Here is a 22,266-nt window from a genome sequence, read left to right on the forward strand (position 1 = left end):
TTTAAGATTAAAAAACAAATTAAAGTTGATTTTTAAAACTCACTTTCTTCCCCATTCAAAAACACCTGAGTTTGGAAGAACATGAACTCATAATTTCTGCCTTTTTTAGGGAGAGAAGTTAGTCATATAGTCCTGTCAAATCACTGTACTGAAAATCCTAGATTTCTGTACTGTCTCCTGCGAGCAGCGAATGGTAATACTTTTACCACTCTAATGAGTCACAGCCATAACATCAACCATAGCCAGGAAATCTGGTCTGCAGACAAAGGAATTGTCTGTCTGTAGTTTTTTTTATTTATTTTTAAATGTCTGTGGAAACAGAGCCTTGAGGAAGATATTTTAAAAAGCACTCAACTGACAGTTCTTTTGTTTGCAGTTCAGATTTCCTGGTTAGATTTGATGCTATGACTCTCTCCCATTAGAGTGGTAAAGTATCAGCATCTTACAAGAGACAATGGAGAAATCTAGCACTTTACCAGTGCTGAAGCAGGACAACTGTTATCATGAAGATTCACTGCAATCAGCTGGTGTATGATCAATCACCAGTCACATTCAGCCACCAGGAGAGCAGACAAGAAAGTAATTTTAGAAGCTTCAAATTGCTTGGAGAGTATACACAATTAGGTGAGAAAGAATCAAAACGGATTCTCCCCAAGGGTCCGTTTTTTTCGGTGTGTCCACTCCACCCCACCCAGCAGGAGGGAGCCTTTAGACCACAGTAGGTGAGAAAATCATCTTTATTAGCAAATACACTAAAACTCCCATGAAAAAATTTCTCAGTTCTTTTTCCTGCTACTCTCACTGGAAGTTTAATATGTTATTTGGATACCTGGCCTAGGGCCTTTGCAGCATCTATTGAGGTGATATTGGAAGGATTTGAGGATTCCATTACTGGGGTTCTATGTAACACAGGGTACAATGGAATCATTGGAGAGAGATAGCTGGAGAGAAGGGCCATGGACCAAAAACAGGACTTGTTTGGTTTGTTTTTCTTTTCTCAGGACTTTCAGGAATTGTGCTGATACCAGCCTTGCAGATACGTACAAAAAGTGACAGCTCAGCTGAACATACCTGCATTTCATATGGTGGCCTGGATAAGGTCCAGAACAAATTGTCCTCTTAGGCAAAAGATGAATGAAAGGCTGGTTCATCCTGAAATATAGTGCTTTACATCAAATCTGGGATTTTGCAAAAGTCTAGGACAACTATTTTTAGAATGGGCTTTTCTTCTAGGCTCTTTCACAGACCTCTTGAAAAGAGTGTCACCCTCACTTTTCAAATTAATCAGCAGAGAATGAGACTTTTGTCCTCCTATTAGCATGAGATATTTGTGGCCTAGGATTCAAGAGACTTGAGATGACTTCTTCATCTAGTGTCATGGATGGGCATGCCATGAACCCCTTGCTCCAGCAGGGTGGACTGAATACAAACAGCATATCAAGTTCAGAACTCCTGTTGGTTGCCCTGCTATGCTCTGCATAGCACTGCACTGTACCTCTTTCATTTTCATATTGTATTTTATATTGCACACTTTTTCCTCCAGAAAGATTATGTCTATGCAGGGGAAAAAATGAAACATGAAGCGATTTTCACTGTGTCCTAGGGCAGGCCACTGTGTGGTTCAGTATATCCCCACTACAAAGAGATGGCATCATTTCACTTTCCCTTCCCTCCTTATTTCACAAGGTCATACATAATTAATAGAATACTCAGATACTAGTTGTATGGTCTAAATAAGTATCAGAAAAAGATACATTCATTCTTGGTACCCCACAATCCAAAGAAATGTTGTTAAGTTCTTAGAAGTCTCTTCCTCCTCCCAACAATTTTCACCATTATTACTTTATTGGATCATCGAAGTGTTCCATTGTCCCATCATGCTAGGCACCGTGCAAACACAGACCAATGTGGAACTTGGTGTCTGGAGATGCAAGATTGGGGTAGAGGAAGAAGTCAATCAGCATTTATATCTCATTCATCCAGGAGCTTGTGGGGAAAGATGTGCACCTGAAGTCTACTCTATGGCGTACCATTTCTGAGATCAATGATCTTTGAAGCCAACCCGTTTTTAAACTGTCCTTTGCTCAGGAAGGACAGGAAATGGCTACAAGTGCTGTAATTCCCTTGAGCCATTAATATTGTCCAAGTCCATTGGCTAAGCAAGTTCTCAGTTCAGCTTCTTTTTGCCTTGGGTTTGTGCTCAACTGGATTCCTAACTTCCAGGAAGTAATGGGTCAGAGAGATGTCTCTGAATGTCCAAGTGCTCAGTAGGTGCCTCAAGATGCTCAGGGAGGGAAGGGAAACGAGATCCTCGCAAGAGTCCCTGGTTGCTGGCTGTCCTCTGGTGGGGTTCCAGGATTGGCAGGGTCTGTGAGTAATGCTCTTGCTCAGAGTTGATTGTCATGGTTTCATCTGAAGCCACAGTCAGGTGTACACCACTTGACAAGGAGTCTCTGGATTTCAACTGAGTTTTTTCAATCTCTGTGTAGCTTGGAGTCTGGTGAGAAAAAAGAACTAAAATTACAATTCCAGACCACTCACTTATATTTATTTGTCATACAATGGACCTGTAGAAATAATCTCAGAATCCCAATTTTTCATTTGAAAAACAAACAGAAACAGAGTTTGGATCCCTCAGAACTAGGGTTTTTTTCTAATGGAACGCGGGGGGACGGAGTTCCGGCACCTTTTTGCAGGGGCCCCTCCCCTTTGGAGGCATTCCAGGAGGGGGGGAAAACAAAATAGAGGCATTCGCTGGGTAGGTGCTGGGGGGTGCAGGGTGGGTGGCCCTTGCCTGACTGCACAATGACCCCCTCCTGCCCCGATCTTGCCTGAGCCCAGCCCGCCTTCCCTCCCCCCGCGCTCTGCTTCCCCGTGCAACTTCCAAGCTGGTGGAGGGCATGGGGGACACACGCTGATGCAGAGGAGGAGGATGGACAGCCAGGGAGACGGGCTGCGGCGCCCACGGAACGCCCAGGTACTGGCTTGGCGGAGGAGGAGGGGAAGGAAGCTGGCTGGTGCAGCCCCCATGCCAATCTGCAGCAAGAGCCTAGACATGTCTACTCAGAAGTATGTCTCAGTGTGCTCAATGGGGCTTGCTCCTGGGAAAGGGTACATAGCCTTGCAGCGTGAGAGCCCAAGCATGTCTACTCAGAAGTAAGTTTCTTTGTGTTCAATGAGGCTTACTCCCAGGAAAGTGTCATAGCTTTGCAGCCTGAGTAGACAGGCAGAGGAAGGGCTCTGAGGCTGTAGTCCTCTCCAAACTTTCCTGGGAGGAAGCCCCACTGCCTCTAATGGGACTGACTTCTGAGTAGACAGGCACAGGAGGGGCTCTGAGGCTGCAGTCCTCTCCACACTTTCCTGGGAGGAAGCCCCATTGACTCTAATGGGACTGACGTCTGAGTAGACAGGCACAGGATTGGGCCCTGAGGCTGCCATCCTATCCACAGTAAGCCCCATTTACTAAAGTGGACTTCTGAGTAGACATGCATAGGATTGGGCTCTTAGGCTGCAATCCTAGGCACTTTCCTGGGAGTAAGCTCCATTGACTAGAATGAGAGTTACTTCAGAGTAGACATACCTAGGATTGGGCTCTTAATCCTGGCAGAGATATATATCTGCACCATTTTCACATGCTAAGGGCAGGTGAAAAGGGATTCTCCGTGTGTACAACGTGCTGTCCAGCCTTGCCAGAGATCCTCCTCATCCTTCCCCCACAAGCATGCCCTCTGCCAGCCAGCGCTTGCAGCTCCTCTCCAGCAATGCACAGCAGCTGCTCAGGGCAGCAGAGAACATACAATTGCATGCCAAGCGCCTTCCCAAAGACACAGAGTATTCTGATACCTGAATTAAACCATATTTAATGGCTTGTTTGCAAACGTAGCTTTTTCTATGTGCACCTAAGGACCCCTCTTGTGTAAGAATTCCTTTTTTGTTCTTACTCCCACAGTTGCTTAGAGTAATTTTATTACATGGAACTCATGTAAGCCATTTTCCGGAATCCATTCACTGCTTCCTCTCCTCGAAGTAGTGCCACACTACATACTACATGCTACAAGTGCACCTGTACAGTATTTTTCCCCATGTGTAGAAAAAGTAGCTATGTGAAGGGGATGTGGAGATTGACAGCCCAATCCTATGCATGTCTACTCAGAAGTAAGTTCATCTTTAGGGGCGAAGCACATAAAAAAATATTTTATTTCTCCAATAAAAAATGGTTTATAAATAAATAAATAAATAAATAAATAAATAAATAAATTGTGAGTTCCTGCACCTTTTTATTTACAAAAAAAGCACTGCTCAGAACTGTCCAAAATGTTCAGAAACAATGGCAAGTGCTATGAAACATGGAGACAAGAAATATGAAGCTGTAACATGTGATAACTAAAATTAAAGTGTAGACATTTATTCTGTTCTTTGATTATACAGGCCCGAGCCTGACCTTCATCTTCCATTTTTGGAAGAATGGTTACAAACACAATGAGGAAGACTGAGTATGCTTAGTCTAGTCTGAGCTAATGAGAACCAATGACCATTAGGAATAAAGGACAAAATAAGGAGAGCTGTAGGATAATATATCCTGACTAAAGAATAATAGAACCTGAGTTTCTTCTCCCTGCCCTCCCCCAGCCTACTATCATCACCTAATCCCAATAAATAGTTCAATTCCCTTTTGGTCTAATTTTGCAGGTTCCATTGGTCAAACTCTTGCACATTTCACTGCAGATGAAAGATTTGGTAACAGAAGAGACAAGACATTAAACGTGCCATCATCTTTCTCATTTTTTTCTCCCTTTAAAACAGCAGCTACAGAGTGAAATAGGGGGCTGATCTGCATTGGGTATGGGGTGGAGAGATTAACCATTTAGCTCCATTATGACCTGCTACCAAAAATTGCATCCTTGTGGGAAAAATTTCCCCAAAGGTGCCATTGCAACAAATGGCACCTTTGGAGGCAAATAGCTGTATGGGGGGGGGGGGGGGTTGGGAGTGGAAAACAGTGCAGGGGCAAAGATTAAGCCCCTCTTCCACCCATACCTCGATCGAAATCTAGATTGCTCCCTCCCCCTTTGGCTGCTATTTCAAAGGGAGGAGGACCACACAAGAGACTAAGATGTGTGAATGTCTTGCCCACTTTGTCTCTTAGGCACTGCATTTCTAGCACCTGCATCTCACCTGCTTGGTGGGAGTCAGCTCCTCTTCCCCTAGTGGAGGGACAGGTTCTGTGCTCCTCAAACTCATGCCGTATAAAGCCAAGTTGTGGGAGGAGGGTGAGATGGGACTATATGCAGGAGGAACTTGAGACAACTGTCGCTGCAGCAGCTGCAGGATGAGATTAATGTCAGAAGACATCCTGGACTCCAGCCTAGAAGAGAGATCATAATAGCTTTAGCCTGGGGCATAGGTCTCCAAACCTTGGCCCCGGGGGCCAGATGTGGCCTGCAACAAGCCTCTATCTGGCCCGTGGCAAGTCTCTGGACCCCTGCAAGCCTCTGGCCCACTCAACCAAAATATGACTAGAGCTGTGAACTGGAGTACAGTTGGCATCCCTGGCCCTCAGAACACCCTCCAGACACAACAAGGGTGTTCTGAGGGCCAGGGAGGCCATGCCCCTCCCCTCAGAATGCCTTCTAAAAGCCTAAAAACATCACTTCCTGGTTTTCCTGAAAAACCAGAAGTGACATTTTGGGGCCATCTGAAGGCCTTCGGCTTTCTAATGTATTAAAATTTTATATTTAAAATTTATTTATTTTTCCGGCCCTCGACACCATGCCAGATATTTGATGTGGTTCTCTGGTCTAAGCGTTTAGAGACCCCTGGCCTGGGGCATGCTGACATAGGCTGAGGCTACCTATTTCTAGGCTACAAACAAGACTACTTGAGGCTACAAACAAGACTTCAGGCTAAGCTACCTATTTGCTCAATGTGCAATCCCCAACATAACCAGCAGGGTGAGCCTGTGTCATGTCAAAGGCTCTCTATCTAAAAAAATAATGAGTTTTTGTTGCTTTCTGTTTTCAAAAGCTAGTTCTCCCAATAATGTGTGCCTACTCACATAGGAACAGTCTATTTGAACAAGTAACAGGTAGCATAATATGAGCTGGAAACTTGCATTTCTAAAGTAGCAAACTGTGCTTTCTAGTGTTGGAACTGTCACAGCTACAATCTATGAACTCAGGTTACAGAAGGACACAGGAGTAGATGATTACGTGAGCAAAGAAAGCATCCCCCAAAAATCTGTGAACTTGGCCATAGAGATCAAATCATATGACATAACATTAGAAATCAGACAGCCCCTCCAGAAACACCAGTGTTGGGCTACATTATTTACCTTTCATGTTTTATTTTACTTCCCATTGGGGTGCTTTGTAGAATTCAAGACCTGTGGAGACTCTCCAAACCTCTCAATTTACCTGCTGAGTTGTGCCTGCAGGCGCTCCAGTTTGGATTCAATCTGCCACGGTCTGTCATCAGAGTGTGGAGGTATGTCCAATGCGCTCTGGACTAAAGACATGTGCTGGAGAGTTTCTGAGTGGGTGTTGGGCCTCTTGTCCTCCCAAAATGTGAACAGGTTGGAAACATCCAGTGGTGTAGCTGGGAGATGGAAAAGGGGAAAGTTCATGGTCAGTATGAGAAATGGAAATTATGGCTGCAAGAATTATGCAGCTCTTAATGGAAGCTCTGTTCCTATCTAGAAGGTGGCTCAGATGGTAATGAGAAAACTTTATTCACTATATAATCAAGATAATATGTCCTATTGGTAAAGAACTTGGCACAAAGAATCTACTTCATGAGGACTATAATCTGACCAAATTTCAGAAATTCCCGTTGATGAATGGCTGAGTATAGCAGTTTTAAAACTCTGCATGGAAGAAAACCCATGTTTCTGAACATTTTTGTGCACACTCAAAACATGCCTTCAAACTTCAATGTACCTAAACTTTTGGAAGTTTAAATTATGATAAAAATTCAGGGATATTGTAGGGATCTCTTATTCTCTGGTTGCGGAAAAGTTCTTTGTGTAGTCAGGGTAAAGTTATGGAATGCATATAAAGTAGGCTTTCTGAGAGCAAACATGGGAGGGGGAAGTGCTGGCAAAATGTAATATACACCACTGAACTCAGAAGAACCTACTTTTGAGTAAACATACATACCTAGGCTCAGGGCCTAGTTACACATTAATCTAAACGTGTAACATCGCCTGGTGTGTGTGATCTTGTTAAAAAAAATAGCTGCTCTGTGTATGTGGGGGTGGTGGAAGTGGGGGTGGAACTGTGAGGATACACTGTATATATATGTTTGGGGTTGTTTTAGGACTTTGCCTCCATTTTAAAGTGCACACCATTTTAAAGAGGAGAAAAGCCACTACTGAATGTCCCAAAGGCTCCCTCCATCCTTACAACAGCTCTGATCTCTTTTGTAGCCTCCCAATTATTATTTTTTGAAAGAAAGAACACATGCTGTGTCACATTATGTATTTAGAGTCACATGTAACTTGGCCCTCAGACTATATGTGGCTTACAAATCCACTCATGAGCCAAAAAGCAAGGTCATGGTGAGTTAAGTCACCTCTCTTCATTTCTGTTTTATGTAAGCTCTATTCACTTTCTGCAATCTCACTCCATATCAGCAGCTATTAAATATTTAAAAGGTGGTACTCTTGAGCCAAATCTATTAGTTCATTTTGTAAGTCAGGCCAAATTACCCCACCAACAAGAGCACCCAGTAATCCTTACCTGCAAAGGACTGGCTATCATCAGGCCCCAGTTTTTCAATCTCAGTGCTATCACTGGCCAGATTGACTACTGCTGGGACATAGTCATTCTTTTCAGTGGGGATGAACAATTCCCCCTTTGTGGGACTGGGCAACTTGGCCTCCTCTTCGCTTGTCTGGGAGCAGGGTGTTGTGGTGCTACACATATCATCCCAATGGTCCTTACTGTGGGGACCCTGCAGTTGTGTGAGTTCAGAATATGCATGGTACTGCTCCAAGTCCGAGATGCCTGCATCCAAGCTATCTGGATCTGTAACAGGAAGGAAAGATTCAGTACAGATGAGTTTAATGCGGAGAGTCTTTGCTGGAGGATATATTCTCAACTCTCGCCCTTCCCCAAACAAAAATCCTGGGATGTTGTATACCAATGGTAACAGGCATGTCTAGGGAGACTGGTTTAGTGAGTGGATACATGCTGGGTTTGCTATGACCGTTAAGCTGAACGTCCAATCACAGAGACACTACAAATGCTGGAAAAGCAAGAGGAGAGGACTGTTGCTTATGTGCTCTGCTTTGCCAGTTTCTGGAGGCCTCAGGCTGGCCACTCTTGGAAGCAAGATGCTGGAGGAGATAACCCCCTGACTTGTCTTGTATTTGTCTTCATATTCCTTATTTCAGTGATCGTCAGAATGATAAGATGAAGCAGGCAGGGGTGGCATGTGCAGCCATGCTGCCTGAATCAGCTGTCCACAGCTGACCTTGCTTGCCTGCACACCTTACATGGAGGGAGGGCTGGCGAATGAGTGGACATGCTTCTGTCCCCTGTTCCTTTACTTATAAAGCAGTGGATCCCAACCTTTAGGAGCCTGCAGACCACTGAGGCAAAAATTGGAATCCTCATGGACCACATGTGGCTGTGGGCAGTCTGATCTCTGCCCTCTCTGGTAGCCTGTCTCCATGGACTATCAAAAAGGATGGAGAATGGACTCCCCACAGCCACAGCTGACACTTAAGTGGCTATGGCTGAAGATGGTCTGTTCTCTGCCCTCCCTAGTGGTCTGTGGGAGATTTCTTGGTCGGCAAGATACTAGAAGTGATCAAAGGTGATTTTTTCCCCTGACACCTCATGGATCACTTCTCAGGGTCTCGAGGACCACAAATTAGGAACCAGTGTTATAAATCATGCGTTGCGGCCTCCTCTGCCTGCACTGCTTCTGTTTTAGAACTTAGCTTCTCCTGCTTATGCTGATAATAAACAGAAGAGGGACAGAGTGGAGAGACTGCTAATAGTTCATCTTCTTAAATACAGGGGATGGGTGGTTGAGTGGGTGAGCTCCACATCGCCTGTCCCTGCTCATTTGGTGTGTTGTAAGCAAGATTACATCCCCCTTGAACAAAAAGACTTCTGCTATTTTGTTTTGTACCATCACATTCAAAATCCACATAAGACAGTTACAGGTACAAGTGACTTTATAAAAAGAGAATAAACAAATTCATGGCAAATAGGTCTACCAGTAGCTATTAGCCAGGAAAGCTAAATAGAATCCCCATATTCAGAGGATCTATGCTCCTTCCCCCACAGTATCTGGCGATCACAGCAAGGAAATATTCCTTTCATCTTGCATTGTCAGCTTTTTGAGAGCAAGTGGCCAGCCATTGTTGGAGACTAATGGGCTAGACAGACCTTTGAACTTGACCCAGCATGGCTTTTCTTATGTTCTAAGTGTGGAAACAGTCACAAGTGGTGACATTCATGGGCCTACTATTTTCCTTATCTGATTCTAAAAGCAGGACCCCGTAATGTCCTGGGAGGCATCTCACCAATTTTGTTTGTCTTGCAAAGAGGATGCTTGCGGCGGCGTGCCCGGCGATAGTTGCATGCGTACTCCTCACTGAGTGGTGAGCGAGGAACGCTGTCTGCCTGAGAATGAAAAGTAATAACCATGGGTAAAGTATGGCAGAATACAGGGTTCTGTGTTGCCAAAACAGCTTTGATTGCTTGGGGTTTCCACCCACCCTAAGTTCTTTGGCAATGAACAGTACTGAATTAGAGCTAGGACTCTCTAGAAGTTAATCCCAAAACCTTGATCCAATTTTTTAGTCCTGATACAGGTGTAGAAGAGCTTATGCGGAGTGTTTTCTGTCAGAACATCTGGAATTAGAAGGAACAGCTTCCTTGTTGCAGAACATGATTTGCTGGGGCTTATGCCCATCAGGTTTTCTCATTTTAGGTAGTAAATAATGTTAAAGAAAGGCCTGCAGCAGCTTTGTGTTAATCTACTCGTATAACTGTTTAGTCAGGGTTTGAAGAGGGGAGTGAAATAGTAGAGCAACTCTGAGAATATGGATTGCATACCTAGAGATGAGCTCAGTGGTGCTAGCACAGGGCTCTACTACTTAGGTTAATGTGTTGTAAACAGCTTTCAAGCCCATGAGAGAGGGACTTTGATCTCCTTTCTTCACCCTATTAACTAAATTTCATTCTTTCTGTACAGAATTGAGATTTTCTTATCCCTAGTCTTCTCCACAGTTTGGGTGCAGATAGTTTTAGCCCTAGCCAGTCTTTTTTTCTTCTACATCTCCCTAGTTCTTCACCTCCCTCACCCCAGAGACTCACATCTCTCAGGTTGAAAGTTATCTCCAGATTGCTCCAAAAGTTGTCTGAGAAGACTGGGTACATATCCAAGACTTCCAGGAGGTCCTCCCGCTGGATTTTATGCAAGTCACAATAGGTCAGGGCTCGTACATCTGCATTAGATTTCCCAGGCCGTGCATAAAGACTAATGGGCTCGCCAAAGATGTCATTTTTCCCTGCACAATAAAGGAAATTCTGTTAGAGTGCAACCTCCTGCCTGCTGTCCTTAAAGAGACCAATGATCTATTCAGTGCACTAGGCTGTCTTTGACAACAGTTGGTGCTTTGATCTACAGTGCAGGTATAAAAAATAACATAAATAAAAAGTGATGAATCCTCTACCATTCGCTCTCACTGTCTGACAGCTGAATGATTAGGGAGAGCTAAAACCCAAGTTTGTGTATGTCTGCTCAGAAGTTAGTCCCACTGAGTTCAATAGGATTTACCCCCAAGTCAGTGTGTACTGTATAGGATTACATGCCCTAGAATGTCAATAATCTAGACTAGGACATACACTCTGAACTTTCTAAAGGGTTTTTAAAAAATACTTGAATACGTAGCCATTTCCTGAAGTCAGGTCGACCACCTACCAACAACTACAAGTATTTCTTGGTTGCTTGGCCCAGCTCTTTAAGCCAGATTGCACAGCTGTTTCCAACCAAAGGAAGAGGCAGCACAGCACTGTGCTGCTTGCACTTTTCTTATCAAGGGTAGGTTGGCTGGGCTTTTAGGATGAAGAAAGGCAGTTCACAGTCTTTTTGGCTATGTCGCTTTTTGTGCTGGGTGAAAATGGGTGTACAGCAGTACCATCTCTTGGCTTTAAAGTGCCTGAACAGATGGCAGTGCTTGTTCTAGTTGGGGGGAAAATTAAGCAGTTATGGTGGCAGAAAGAATAAGAGATACAATATGGCACTCCTCTGATCACCTGGGGGCTTGCCATGATTGGACAGCTGAGTTCAAAACAGCACCCCCCACCTCTTTCTAAGAGGTTTTCCATTCCCCCCTCCCCACTCAAAGGAGGATTCTTTCACCTAGAATGGCCACTACAATGTCCTCCTTGAGGATCTCGATGGAACCACGTGAGATGAAATAGAGAGTGGTGAGGACATCCCCATAATGCACCAGGGTGTCACCAGGTGGTGCATGGGTGGTCTTGAACTTCATGGCCAAGGCCCGCAGACAGCCCTTGCTCGCTCCTCGGAAGGCCTTGCAGTTTTGGAGGAGGGTGCGGTTGAGGTGGAGGCAGATATCAGCTTGCAAACAGTCAGGGAAGCCTTTCAGCACCTGGATGAGGGAGATTTGTTTCTTTATTATTAAGACATTTATATCCTGCTTTTCTATCCCTGATGCCCTCAGGGCAGCTAACAACACTTTAAAATACTACAACAAATTCACAATCAAAATAGAGATGGCAGACCATAAAATAAGTTGCATATGAGTAAACACCTATAAGAGGGTAGGTTATGTGAAGGATGCTGTTGTCCATCTCACCAAGCACTTCATAGTAAGCCAGAACAGCACCCTGCAGAAGAATTAATTCAAATTACATTAAGTACACATAGGGGGAAAATCCAGCTGGATTTCCATTTTAGAAATACCATCTCTAATGAAAACATGCTGACATATCAGGATATTACATGAATTGATGGAGACATTTCCAAATTGTTCTGCTGATGCTTATTTTAGAGAGTTAGGCCAACCCTTCCCCAGTATAAGAACATAAGAACAGCCCCACTGGATCAGGCCATAGGCCCATCTAGTCCAGCTTCCTGTATCTCACATCGGCCCACCAAATGCCCCAGGGAGCACACCAGATAACAAGAGACCTCATCCTGGTGCCCTCCCTTGCATCTGGCATTCTGACATAACCCATTGTCAGATAACCAATATCTCTATCTAAGTGTTTCCTTACACCAGAGCATAATTTATGACCCAATCCTGCCCCACTGTCATAAGTTGGCTGCTGACCATGCCTGCAGCTGGTGACCATTTTTTAGTTGCTGCTGCAAAGCAGCAGTAGCAACCCATTGCTGTGACCAGTGACTTGCTTCGGTGCAGGTAAGCTGCCTTGGGGGTGGGGATAGGTAGTGGGTGGGGAGATGATGTAATGGTGTGGGGAGGGGGAGAAACATGGTAGGGATTGGGGTCACTAGAAGTTGGGGCAGGGTTGGCAATAAATTGTACTGCATGACAGTTCTACATCTTCCAAATTTGTGCCATCACTTCCTGCCACATCAGCCAGGTTTGTGATATATGGAAAGGGTCTGGTAGCTACAGGTTCTTGACATACTTTGTTTCAACCAAGATCTTTGAGTAACCTTCTTCATGCCATTCCTCCTGACAAATTGTCTTGTGATGTGCATTACCTTTTGGGAAGTAAACTGGATTTCTTTATTTTACCTAACTTTCTTCCTTCCCAAGTTTCACAAGAGCCAAACATAAAATGCAACAAGGAAAGGTTTTTCCCAGTGAGCAAGAACCGTTCTTCCTTCTTTCAAGGGATCTATGCAGAGGTCCTCTCTCCTCTTCAAATGCTGCTTTGGGCTTTGCTATTGATCCCTTTCACTCCCTTTTCCAGCAGACTAATTAAAATGGATTGAAGTTTATTTAGACACCATCCTGGCCAGCTTTTGCTTAGCAACCAGCCATAGGGAGTGAAAGCTGAATCAATATGGCTTTGGAGCCTCTTACTTGCACCCAGCAGAAGCTGACCCAACCCAGAATGACAGCTCTTAGGTTTTTCCTCAACACCATTTCTTGCTAGGCTTGCACAGCATTTGTGCTTGACTGGGGGACCCTAACGGCCCAATCCTATCCAATTTTCCAGTGCCAGTGCAGTAGTGCCAGTAGGGTGTGCGCTGCATCCTGTGGTGGAGGGGCAGTCACTGGGGCCTTCTCAAGGTGTGGAAACATTTGTTCCCTTACCATGGGGCTGCATTGTGGCTACACCAGAGCTGGAAAGTTGGATAGGATTGGGCCCTTAGTAATGCAATTATTACACTATTATAATTGCACAATTATAATTGTATAATATAATGTATTTAGGCCCCAATCCCAACCCACTTCCCAGCACTGGCATAGCTGTGCCAATGGGATGTGTGCTGTTGGGAGGATCGGGGGGCACTCATGGAGACCTCCTCAAAGTAAGGGAATGTTTGTTTCCTTACCTAGGAATTACATTGCCCTTATGTCGGTGCTAGAAAATGGGTTAGGATTGAGCCCTTCATTATACATTTCATTATAATTGTAATACAATTATTATACCACCCACTGGTTGGTAGGGAGGAGGCAAAGGGGAGATAAAAAGGGACTGGGAGATTGCAGAGAACTTAAGTTCTTTGCATTTGTTTTCAAGGCAGAAGAGCTCTGGCAGATCCTGATGCCTTGAATAGCCCCCACTGGGCTACCCTACTGGGTGTTGCACCCTACTGGGGGTGACCAAACAAACAAACAAAATCATATAAAGGTTAAGACAGGTTAAGACATGTCAAACATGAGGCCCGGGGGCCTGATGCAACCTGTGGAAGCTTTTAATCCAGCCCTCAGGCTCTGAGCTGCTGAGCAGTGCTGAGGTGTTACTGCTAAAAGGGCAGCCCCCACGAAAATTGGGCTCTCCCATATCTTGAAATATGATCAAGATTTGCATGTTTTCTCTTCTGCCATTTGTAGTTAATGAATGTAGTTAATGAAGTGAGAAAAAGTGCTTATTTTTGGTTATGAGTTGTTTAATGACATCACTTCCTGCCTAACGACATCACTTCCGGCCCTCAGCAGGCATAATGAATGCCATTCGGCCCTTGGTATGAAATGGGTTTGACACCCCTGGGTTAAGAGATAGGACATTTCAGAACTTGTTGACAAATTAAATATTAACAAGTCACCAGACCCAGAGGGCAAAAACCCAAGAGATCTTAAGGAACTTGTGTGAAATTACTAATCTTCTGACTAAAATATGCAATTTGTCCTACAAAATGGTCAGTGTGCCAGAGGATAGCTAATATAATGCCCATCTTTAAAAAAGGAGGGAGAGGAAATTTTGGCAACTACAGGCTAATCAGCCTAATATCTGTTCCAGGCAGTGGCATAGCTAGGTCATCTGACACCTAGGGCCCATAAATTTTTGTCACCCCATATGACATAATTCATATGACATATGACATATCAATTCATTCACATTTTTATACCACCCTTTCTCTAAGCAGCTCAGGGTGGTGTACATGGTTCCTCCCCTTATTTTGTCCTCACAACAACCCTGTGAGATAGATGAGACTGAGAGATAGTAATAGTTATGACATGAAATGAATAATAATAATAGCCAGAAAATAAATGCAGTGAATATTTCCCCACAAGCAATGGATGAAATTCTGCATCAAATGGTATATAACTTGATGGTATTATTCCTAAAAGCCATGATTTCCAGACTTTTGGTCATTAGGGTGTCACCCCCCCCTGGGTTGTCTCATTGGTCCGTTTTGAGTTAAGGCAGTGGTTCTCAAACTTTTAACACTGGGACCCACTTTTTAGAATGACAATCTGTCACCACAATAAAGAAATCCATTCACTTATGGATTAGGAACTGGTTGAAGAATTGTGGTTAACTGGTTCCTTATTGTGGTGTTTTCTCAGTGGCCTTTGGTGAGGAACTGTGTCAAATGCCTTCTGAACCTCCAGATATATAATATAAATGGTTTCACCCACATTCACAGAGAGCAAATAAATGGGGAATTTTCAAAATGGAGAGATGTTAAAAACCTCAGACCAAAAGGATTGGTCTTGGGTCTGACACTTTTCAGTGTGTTCATAAATGACCTGGAGTTGGGGATAAACAGTGAGGTGGCCAAGCTTGCAGACAACATTAAATTTTTCTGGTGGTGAAGTCTAGACTGGATTGTGAAAAGCTCCAGAAGGATCTCTCCAAACTGGGGTGGGGGGAATGGGTGGGAAAATGGCAGATGCATTTCAGTGTAAGTAAATGTAAAGGGATGTACACTGGGGCAAGAAATCAAATTTTATGTATATGCTGATTGGTTCCTAGCTATCTGTGACAGATCAGGAGAGAGATTTTGGGGTGGTGGTGGGCAACATTTTGAAAGTGTTGACTCAATGTGTGGTGGCTGTGAAGAAGGCCAATTCTGTGCAGAGGATCATCAAAAAGGAATTGAGAATAAAATTCCCAATATTATTATGTCATTGTACAAATTGATGGTAAAACCACATCTGGAATATTATGTCCAGTTCTAGTCACCAGATCTTAAAAGATTTGAATTTGGAGGAGCCCATTTTCCCATCCATCCCAGAGGCTGGGTCTTTGCTATACAGTCCACATCTTGTTTGACTCACCGCATTCATGTCGATACCATTGGTGTAGGACCAAGCATGCTGAAAATACTCTTCAAGGCGCTGGCGTAGCGGGTTGGGGATTTGGTGGAAGCGGATGAACTCCTTAACCCTCAGCATCTGGGTATGGTAGCGGGCTGTGCCTGAGTACAGGCGCTGGATGATGGCAGAGACATTGCCAAAGATGCTCGCATACATGAGAGCTATAACAAGAGGACAGGGATTAACACATTAAAGAGTGAGAGAACCATTGTCCAATACGATGGCAATACTTTGAGGCTGGCCCCAACATGTATTTTAGACAAGGATACCAGGGCATATTTTGTGAATGACAGTCCTGTACTGGATGACAGTATTAGAAGTGATTCATGAATACTATGAGACATGGTGGATCTAATGCCTGTGACATAAGCCAAATGGTCTGACATGGAAGCCCTGCTTCTTAATGCCAGGTATGTTGAGAGAGCAGTAAATATACTTTACATGTGCTCAGAGTAACTCTCATTACTACTTCCCATGTTTCATTTTTAAAAAGTGGAATGTTGAGTTAGTTAGCCCTGACTTTTTGCAGATGGCAGAGGGACACTTTTCGACTATTGGTGAAAATTCTTTACACAAATTGCACAATTGCAATTGGAAGGAGTTATGCTGATTTTAAAAAAATAATTTGCCAGGCTTTATTATGCTCTGTTTTGTAATATATAATTGCAAGCACAATTATAAGCCTTTCTACTCAGAAGTAAGTCCTATTGTTTTCAATGGGACTACCTTTCAGGAAAGTACATATGATTACAGCCTGTGCCTTTGCCTATTTTAGGTGGAAAGAGAAGGAATTTTACTTCTTTTTTTAATTTCACATAAAATTATAAAACATTTGAAGTAGGGAAGGTTCAGAGGAGTAGAAGTGGAGCATGGAAAAGGACCCAATGATCTAAGGAAAGGAAAAAAGAGAATATCCCATAAAGTAAACAACAATAACAAATAAATAATGCAACAGTAAAAGAGTGTCTTGCTCTGACCCCTCAGAGTAAGAAGGAGAAGGCATCTGAAGAAACCGAACACATTCACAAGACTAAACAGCCAACATGGTTCCTCAGCAAGTGAAAAACTCAAAAAATGCAGAGGGAGAGGATAAAACCACTTTGAACAAAAACCACAGGACAGGCAAAGACAAAACAGATATATGGGTACCTGGACCACTGCCAGTAGACCAGCCAGGAGAAGAGAAGGAGAACAGATCAGCAGTCACAAGCAATAAACAGGGGAACGAACGAATGAATGAATGAACCTGGATTCATTTTTACAGCTCAACAATCTGGTATACAATGTACACAGATTGTACCTACACTGAAAGGTGTATGTGAAGAACACAGACTGTAACCAGGTACAGTTTAATTTGTGAATAGCCTTCAGGGAGAGACTCTGGGCAAACTCAGTGAGTGAGCTATTGTTGTGAGGAGAGGAAGTGAGAAGGGGCTTGAGTGAAGCTGAGCTTGAGTCTCCTCACCTCCCTTTTCTCAGCAGCAACAGTGAGAGCTGTTTTGCCACAGTTGCTCAGGCTAGATAGATGGGAGAGGCAAGAGTTCTAAGGGCAGGGAAGGGGAACAGTGACAATAATAGTGAAGCCAGGGGGGTTGGAGGTCCTCACTACTAGACAGCCTAACCTCCCTGACCCAGGCTAGTATTGAACAGAGCCAGTTCACTTAGTGACATAAAATGGGTAGCAGGTCAAGGCACACTTCAGGGGAACAAGTATTGTTTTCCCACCCAGATATTGCTGGTCCCAGTTCCAACTGACAGATTCTCCCCCCCCTCCCGCTTCAGCTATGGCCCTGAAATAAGCCTGTTTTTTCCATATAACTCAGTAAAGGCTGCTGAATTCTGTGGGGCAAAGTAAACAGAATGCAACTGGGGACACAGTGCAGGTAGAAGCGGTTCTTGCTCTTTTCCCCCCAATATAAGTTGATGCCAAGGCTTACTTCTATGGGAGACAAAATAAAGAGTTTAATTGAGGATACTGCTGCCATGCTGGCAAAACCTGCCACTCACCCGTGATAGTGGGCAGCCTAACTATTACTGACAGATCCTCCATAGGGGTCCGCAGCACATGTCTGTCCAGTACGCATATCCATGCTCTGCCCATTCTCATCCATTACAATGTGAAAGGAATTGCTCTAATAAGCAATGACAATTCTTATTTGGCACTTGAAGTGACATTAATTTGCTAAACTGCAGTCATCTCCCTAGGTAGAATTACAGATGCAATAAAGGAGACTAGATGCCATAAAGTAGATGGTTCCTGTATCCTTAAAATTTGTGCAGCAATGGAATTCGCTTCTTACTCTTGGAACATAATGAAAGCACACACTTCACGTGCCAGAACTCTCTTTTCAACACAACTGCAAGACACAGGAACTCTCTCTAAGCATTCTTCTGCATTTCATTTCCTGGCAGATCTTGTTTTTATCATCCCTGAACCAGCCAGTTAGGGATACACTGCTCTTCTGACTGACTTAGCAGTAAACGAGTTCTAGAAATGAGAACACAGGGCCACACAGGACTGCAGATTTCTGGGGCTGTCAGGACTGAAATCTGGGACACCTGGGAGGTACATTGAAGGAGAAAGGGAAATCACCATCAGTGAGAAGGAGACAGGGTTAAAGCTAGGAGGTGGGTGCAGAAGCACTCACAGCCAATCAGCATGACGCAGATGGAGAAGATCTTTTCAGAGTTGGTATTGGGCGAGACATTGCCAAAGCCCACACTGGTGAGGCTACTGAAGGTGAAGTAGAGGGCAGTCACATATTTGTCCTTGATGGAGGGTCCAGATGAGAGGTCACTGTCATTGTAGCGCTTGCCAATCTGATCACCCAGGTTGTCCAGCCATCCAATCTTGTGCTCCATGTAGGGCCGCTCCACATTTCCAATAGCATACCAGATGCAGGCCAGCCAATGGGCAATGAGGGCAAAAGTGCACATGAGCAAGAAAAGCACAGCAGCCCCATACTCAGAATAGCGGTCCAACTTGCGGGCGACTCTTACCAGGCGCAACAGCCGGGCTGTTTTCAGCAGCCCTATCAAGGTTGTTGTCTGGAAAGGGGAAGAAGCAACAGATAAAAACTGTGTGGAAAGCAAACAAGAAGCAGGCAGCACAGATTGCTATGTGACATGACTTTGGGTTCTGTTTACAGCTTTATAAATGTGTATAAAAGAGGTAGAAAATTGCACCTGTCTTTAACACACATGCAATGTCATGCAAGTTGGATCACAATGTACCTATTCAGAGAAAAGAGGCATGGACTGAGGAACCACTGCCAAAAGCTCACTGTGTTGCTTTATCTCTCCTAAACAGCGGTATAGCACTGTTCTCACTTTTTTAAAATTTTCCCATTTCTCAAGGTATTTAGGTGATCTTATTATGAAACTCCTGCAACGTCTTCCTGAGTTAGAACTGTTTTTAGGGATGACTGAAACCCAACAGAAAAATTTCATGGATAGATTTGCACCACCACCACCCTCCCTCACTCAGGGGCCAGACTACCATAGAATTCTGGTATCCTAGTAGGTACTGCTTGAAAGAGGGCATTCCAGAGGTCCTCAAAGTGCCTACAGACATTGCTAGTCCTACCCAGAGTTCTCTGGGTACAAGTGTATGCCAATTATATTATTGGCATCAAGGCAGGACCTACAGGATTCTGGTCAGATTGTGGCTCACATAATGCCTACAGATCAGCCCCTTCCACCATCCCAATTGCTTTCTTGAGTAGAAAGGAGCCATGAGGAAGGCCCAATCCATGCCACATAGGATGCAGCCTGCCCAGAATGCTGTAAGTATCAGCACAAATTCATGACAGCATTGACATATGTCCTGGAGAACAAAGCTCTTAGGTGCTGCAGAGATTTCTGAAAATCCATGAGACATTTGTATTAGGAACAAATACCTCACTGGCAGCTCATAACAGTGAATTTCACTGTGTTCATCCTGCCCGATGAACCCAGTGAAATTTCAAACTTTAGTCATAACTTTGAGGTTTAAAATTTGCTATACAGGTTGAGCCTCATTATTCATGTGGGTTCCGTTCCAAGCACTGGCAGTGGATGGCAAAAAATGCACTATAGCAAATCAATTTAAAAAACAAAGCCTCTTTCCTCTGGTGATTTAAAAACAGACTTGCTGACCTTTGTGATGTAAGGTAAGAGTCATTAAGAAGACAATACATCAATCAGTCCTCCTCCAAGCCTTAGAAACTTCACTCAGTCCCTCCCTTCACCTTTCTTTCATGTGCTCAGGGGGGAAGGGAGGGGTTGCCTGGAGAGAGAAGGATTGATGGATTGTCAGCCAGTTGCTCTCTAAGAGACGCCTGAGGGGGGACATGATTGAGACATACAAAATTATGCAGGGGATGGACGGAGTAGATAGGGAGATGCTCTTTACACTCTCACATAACACCAGAACCAGGGGACATCCACTAAAATTGAGTGTTGGGAGAGTTAGAACAGACAAGAGAAAATATTTCTTTACTCAGCGTGTGGTTGGTCTGTGGAACTCCTTGCCACAGGATGTGGTGACGGCATCTGGCCTGGGTGCCTTTAAAAGGGGATTGGACAAGTTTCTGGAGGAAAAATCCATTATGGGTTACAAGCCATGATGTATATGCGCAACCTCCTGATTTTAGAAATGGGCTATGTCAGAAGGCCAGATGCAAGGGAGGGCACCACGATGAGGTCTCTTGTTACCTGGTGTGCTCCCTGGGGCATTTGGTGGGCCACTGTGAGATACAGGAAGCTGGACTAGATGGGCCTATGGCCTGATCCAGTGGGGCTGTTCTTATGTTCTCTCTCTCTCTCTCTCTCATTAACAAGGCTATTGTTAAAGGACTGTTCAGTTTTTTAAACTGATTTTAGAGGGATGCATTTTTCCCCTTCTCCAGGGATCTGCACATTCCTTTTCATTTGCAGTGGCCATTCGTGTTGAGTCAAATCCGTGTATAAAAAATCGTGTAAAACAAGGCTGGACCTGTATAGTATTCTGTTTTAAAGTTGTATTGTGAGTCACACTGAGACTTAGGATAAGGCAGGCTAAAGAAATCTAATAAAACATTTTTATATAAGAAAGCTCAGGCTTCTATGACCTGACTCTAGTGCTTCCTTTGCTTCATTGTCTGAGCACTGAACATCCTTTGCAAGATAGTGTACCTGGTCCTAATCTGCTATTCCCACCTTCCATCTCACCTCATCTGATCCAGAGCGGAAGATAAGCAAGTCAAAGGGGATGGCGGCCACCATGTCAATGAGAAACCAGCCCTTGAAGTAGTGGATGGCAATCTTGGCTGGGTGACTTACTACCTCATCATTGATATTGACGTAGGTGGTGCGGAAGTTGATGATAATGTCAACGATGAACATGATGTCCACAATGAGGTCAATGATGTTGAGCGGGTCACATGAGTAGCTGCAGTCTGAGCGTTTGTCTTCCTGCTCTTCATTGAGCAGGAAAGCAGCTGAATAGGGAGTGAAGACAGCCGTGTAGATGACCAACAGCAGGATCAGCCAATCCCATACTGCTTTGAAGGGACTGTAGTGCAAGATGGTCCATCGGTGAATGCGTGGTGCCTGCAGCTTGTATTCAGGGAGGACATCAGCTCCCAATGATAGTACCTGCCAGGGAGGTAAGGCACCCATGAGAAATATGTATAATTTGAGGAATGGTTTTTATAGGATTAGTCATGGGATCTATATACACCACCTACAATAACTGGGCACAAGTTTATAATTTGCATGCTTGCACAGAGAGTGCTGCGTGACTTAGTATTTTAAACACACACACAAACACACCCATCTAAGTCAAGAGTAAAGGAGAACTGGAGATGGTGGCAAAAATATGTATGTATATAGTGTAATAGAGGCATTGGGAGAGAATGGCAGCTATCCTTAGTATTTTAGGCTCTGTAAAAACTTATTTCTCCAGTTATATATTTAGACTTTTTTTAAAAACTGTTTTTGGCCAAAATATGGCAAAGGAAAGAAGAACCAACTCCATCTCTTTAGAGGGCCAACCTAATAGCTTCTTCTTTCTTTAAAATGCTTCTCCACAGCATACCTACCTATGTATTTCAGTATATTTTGGAAGCTCCAGGCAGCAACAACACGTCAGCTAACAAGATGTAATTTTTATATAAGAATCACACACACACACACACACACACACACACACACACACACACACAAAAGCAGGCCAATCATACGGTCCCATTACACTGGCATTGTTCCAGTGTAATGTAGTTGCAGTATCTTCCAGCAGTAAAGTCAAAAGCACAATTATGCCATTGTCACAAGAAGCAAAGGTTAACAGCAACACCAAGAGTCACTTCAACAACGTACCAGGCAATTCTGCCACCATACAGCAATCGTGGTAGCACTTGCAAACAATGTCCCCAAATCACTTGTGCATAAAAGCCACTCATCAACATCTAGCAGTGGCCAGAATACCATGATATTGTCATGGATCCCAGCCCACACTCCCAAATACAATAAGTAAGTATGATCCCAGGAAGAACGCACAGTGCCACCCCTAAACAGGC

General features: G+C 44.0%; 1 protein-coding gene across 1 annotated transcript in view; it reads right to left on the bottom strand.

Moving 5' to 3' along the window:
• Positions 1-767: 767 nt before the first annotated feature.
• KCNH6 (potassium voltage-gated channel subfamily H member 6) overlaps positions 768-22,266 on the bottom strand; it is a 124,135-nt gene continuing 102,636 nt past the window's right edge. The window contains exons 7-16 of the mRNA XM_066627209.1: positions 20,918-21,343; positions 18,376-18,775; positions 15,689-15,888; positions 11,380-11,632; positions 10,332-10,525; positions 9,536-9,635; positions 7,737-8,024; positions 6,414-6,594; positions 5,176-5,365; positions 768-2,497 (exon numbers count right to left, since the gene is read on the bottom strand). Of these exons, the coding sequence (XP_066483306.1) occupies positions 2,213-2,497; positions 5,176-5,365; positions 6,414-6,594; positions 7,737-8,024; positions 9,536-9,635; positions 10,332-10,525; positions 11,380-11,632; positions 15,689-15,888; positions 18,376-18,775; positions 20,918-21,343 (2,517 nt within the window). The 3' untranslated portion in view covers positions 768-2,212. The remainder of the gene's footprint in view (positions 2,498-5,175; positions 5,366-6,413; positions 6,595-7,736; positions 8,025-9,535; positions 9,636-10,331; positions 10,526-11,379; positions 11,633-15,688; positions 15,889-18,375; positions 18,776-20,917; positions 21,344-22,266) is intronic.

This window comes from Tiliqua scincoides, chromosome 5 (genome assembly GCF_035046505.1).
Source record: "Tiliqua scincoides isolate rTilSci1 chromosome 5, rTilSci1.hap2, whole genome shotgun sequence".
Taxonomy (NCBI): Eukaryota; Metazoa; Chordata; class Lepidosauria; order Squamata; family Scincidae; genus Tiliqua; species Tiliqua scincoides.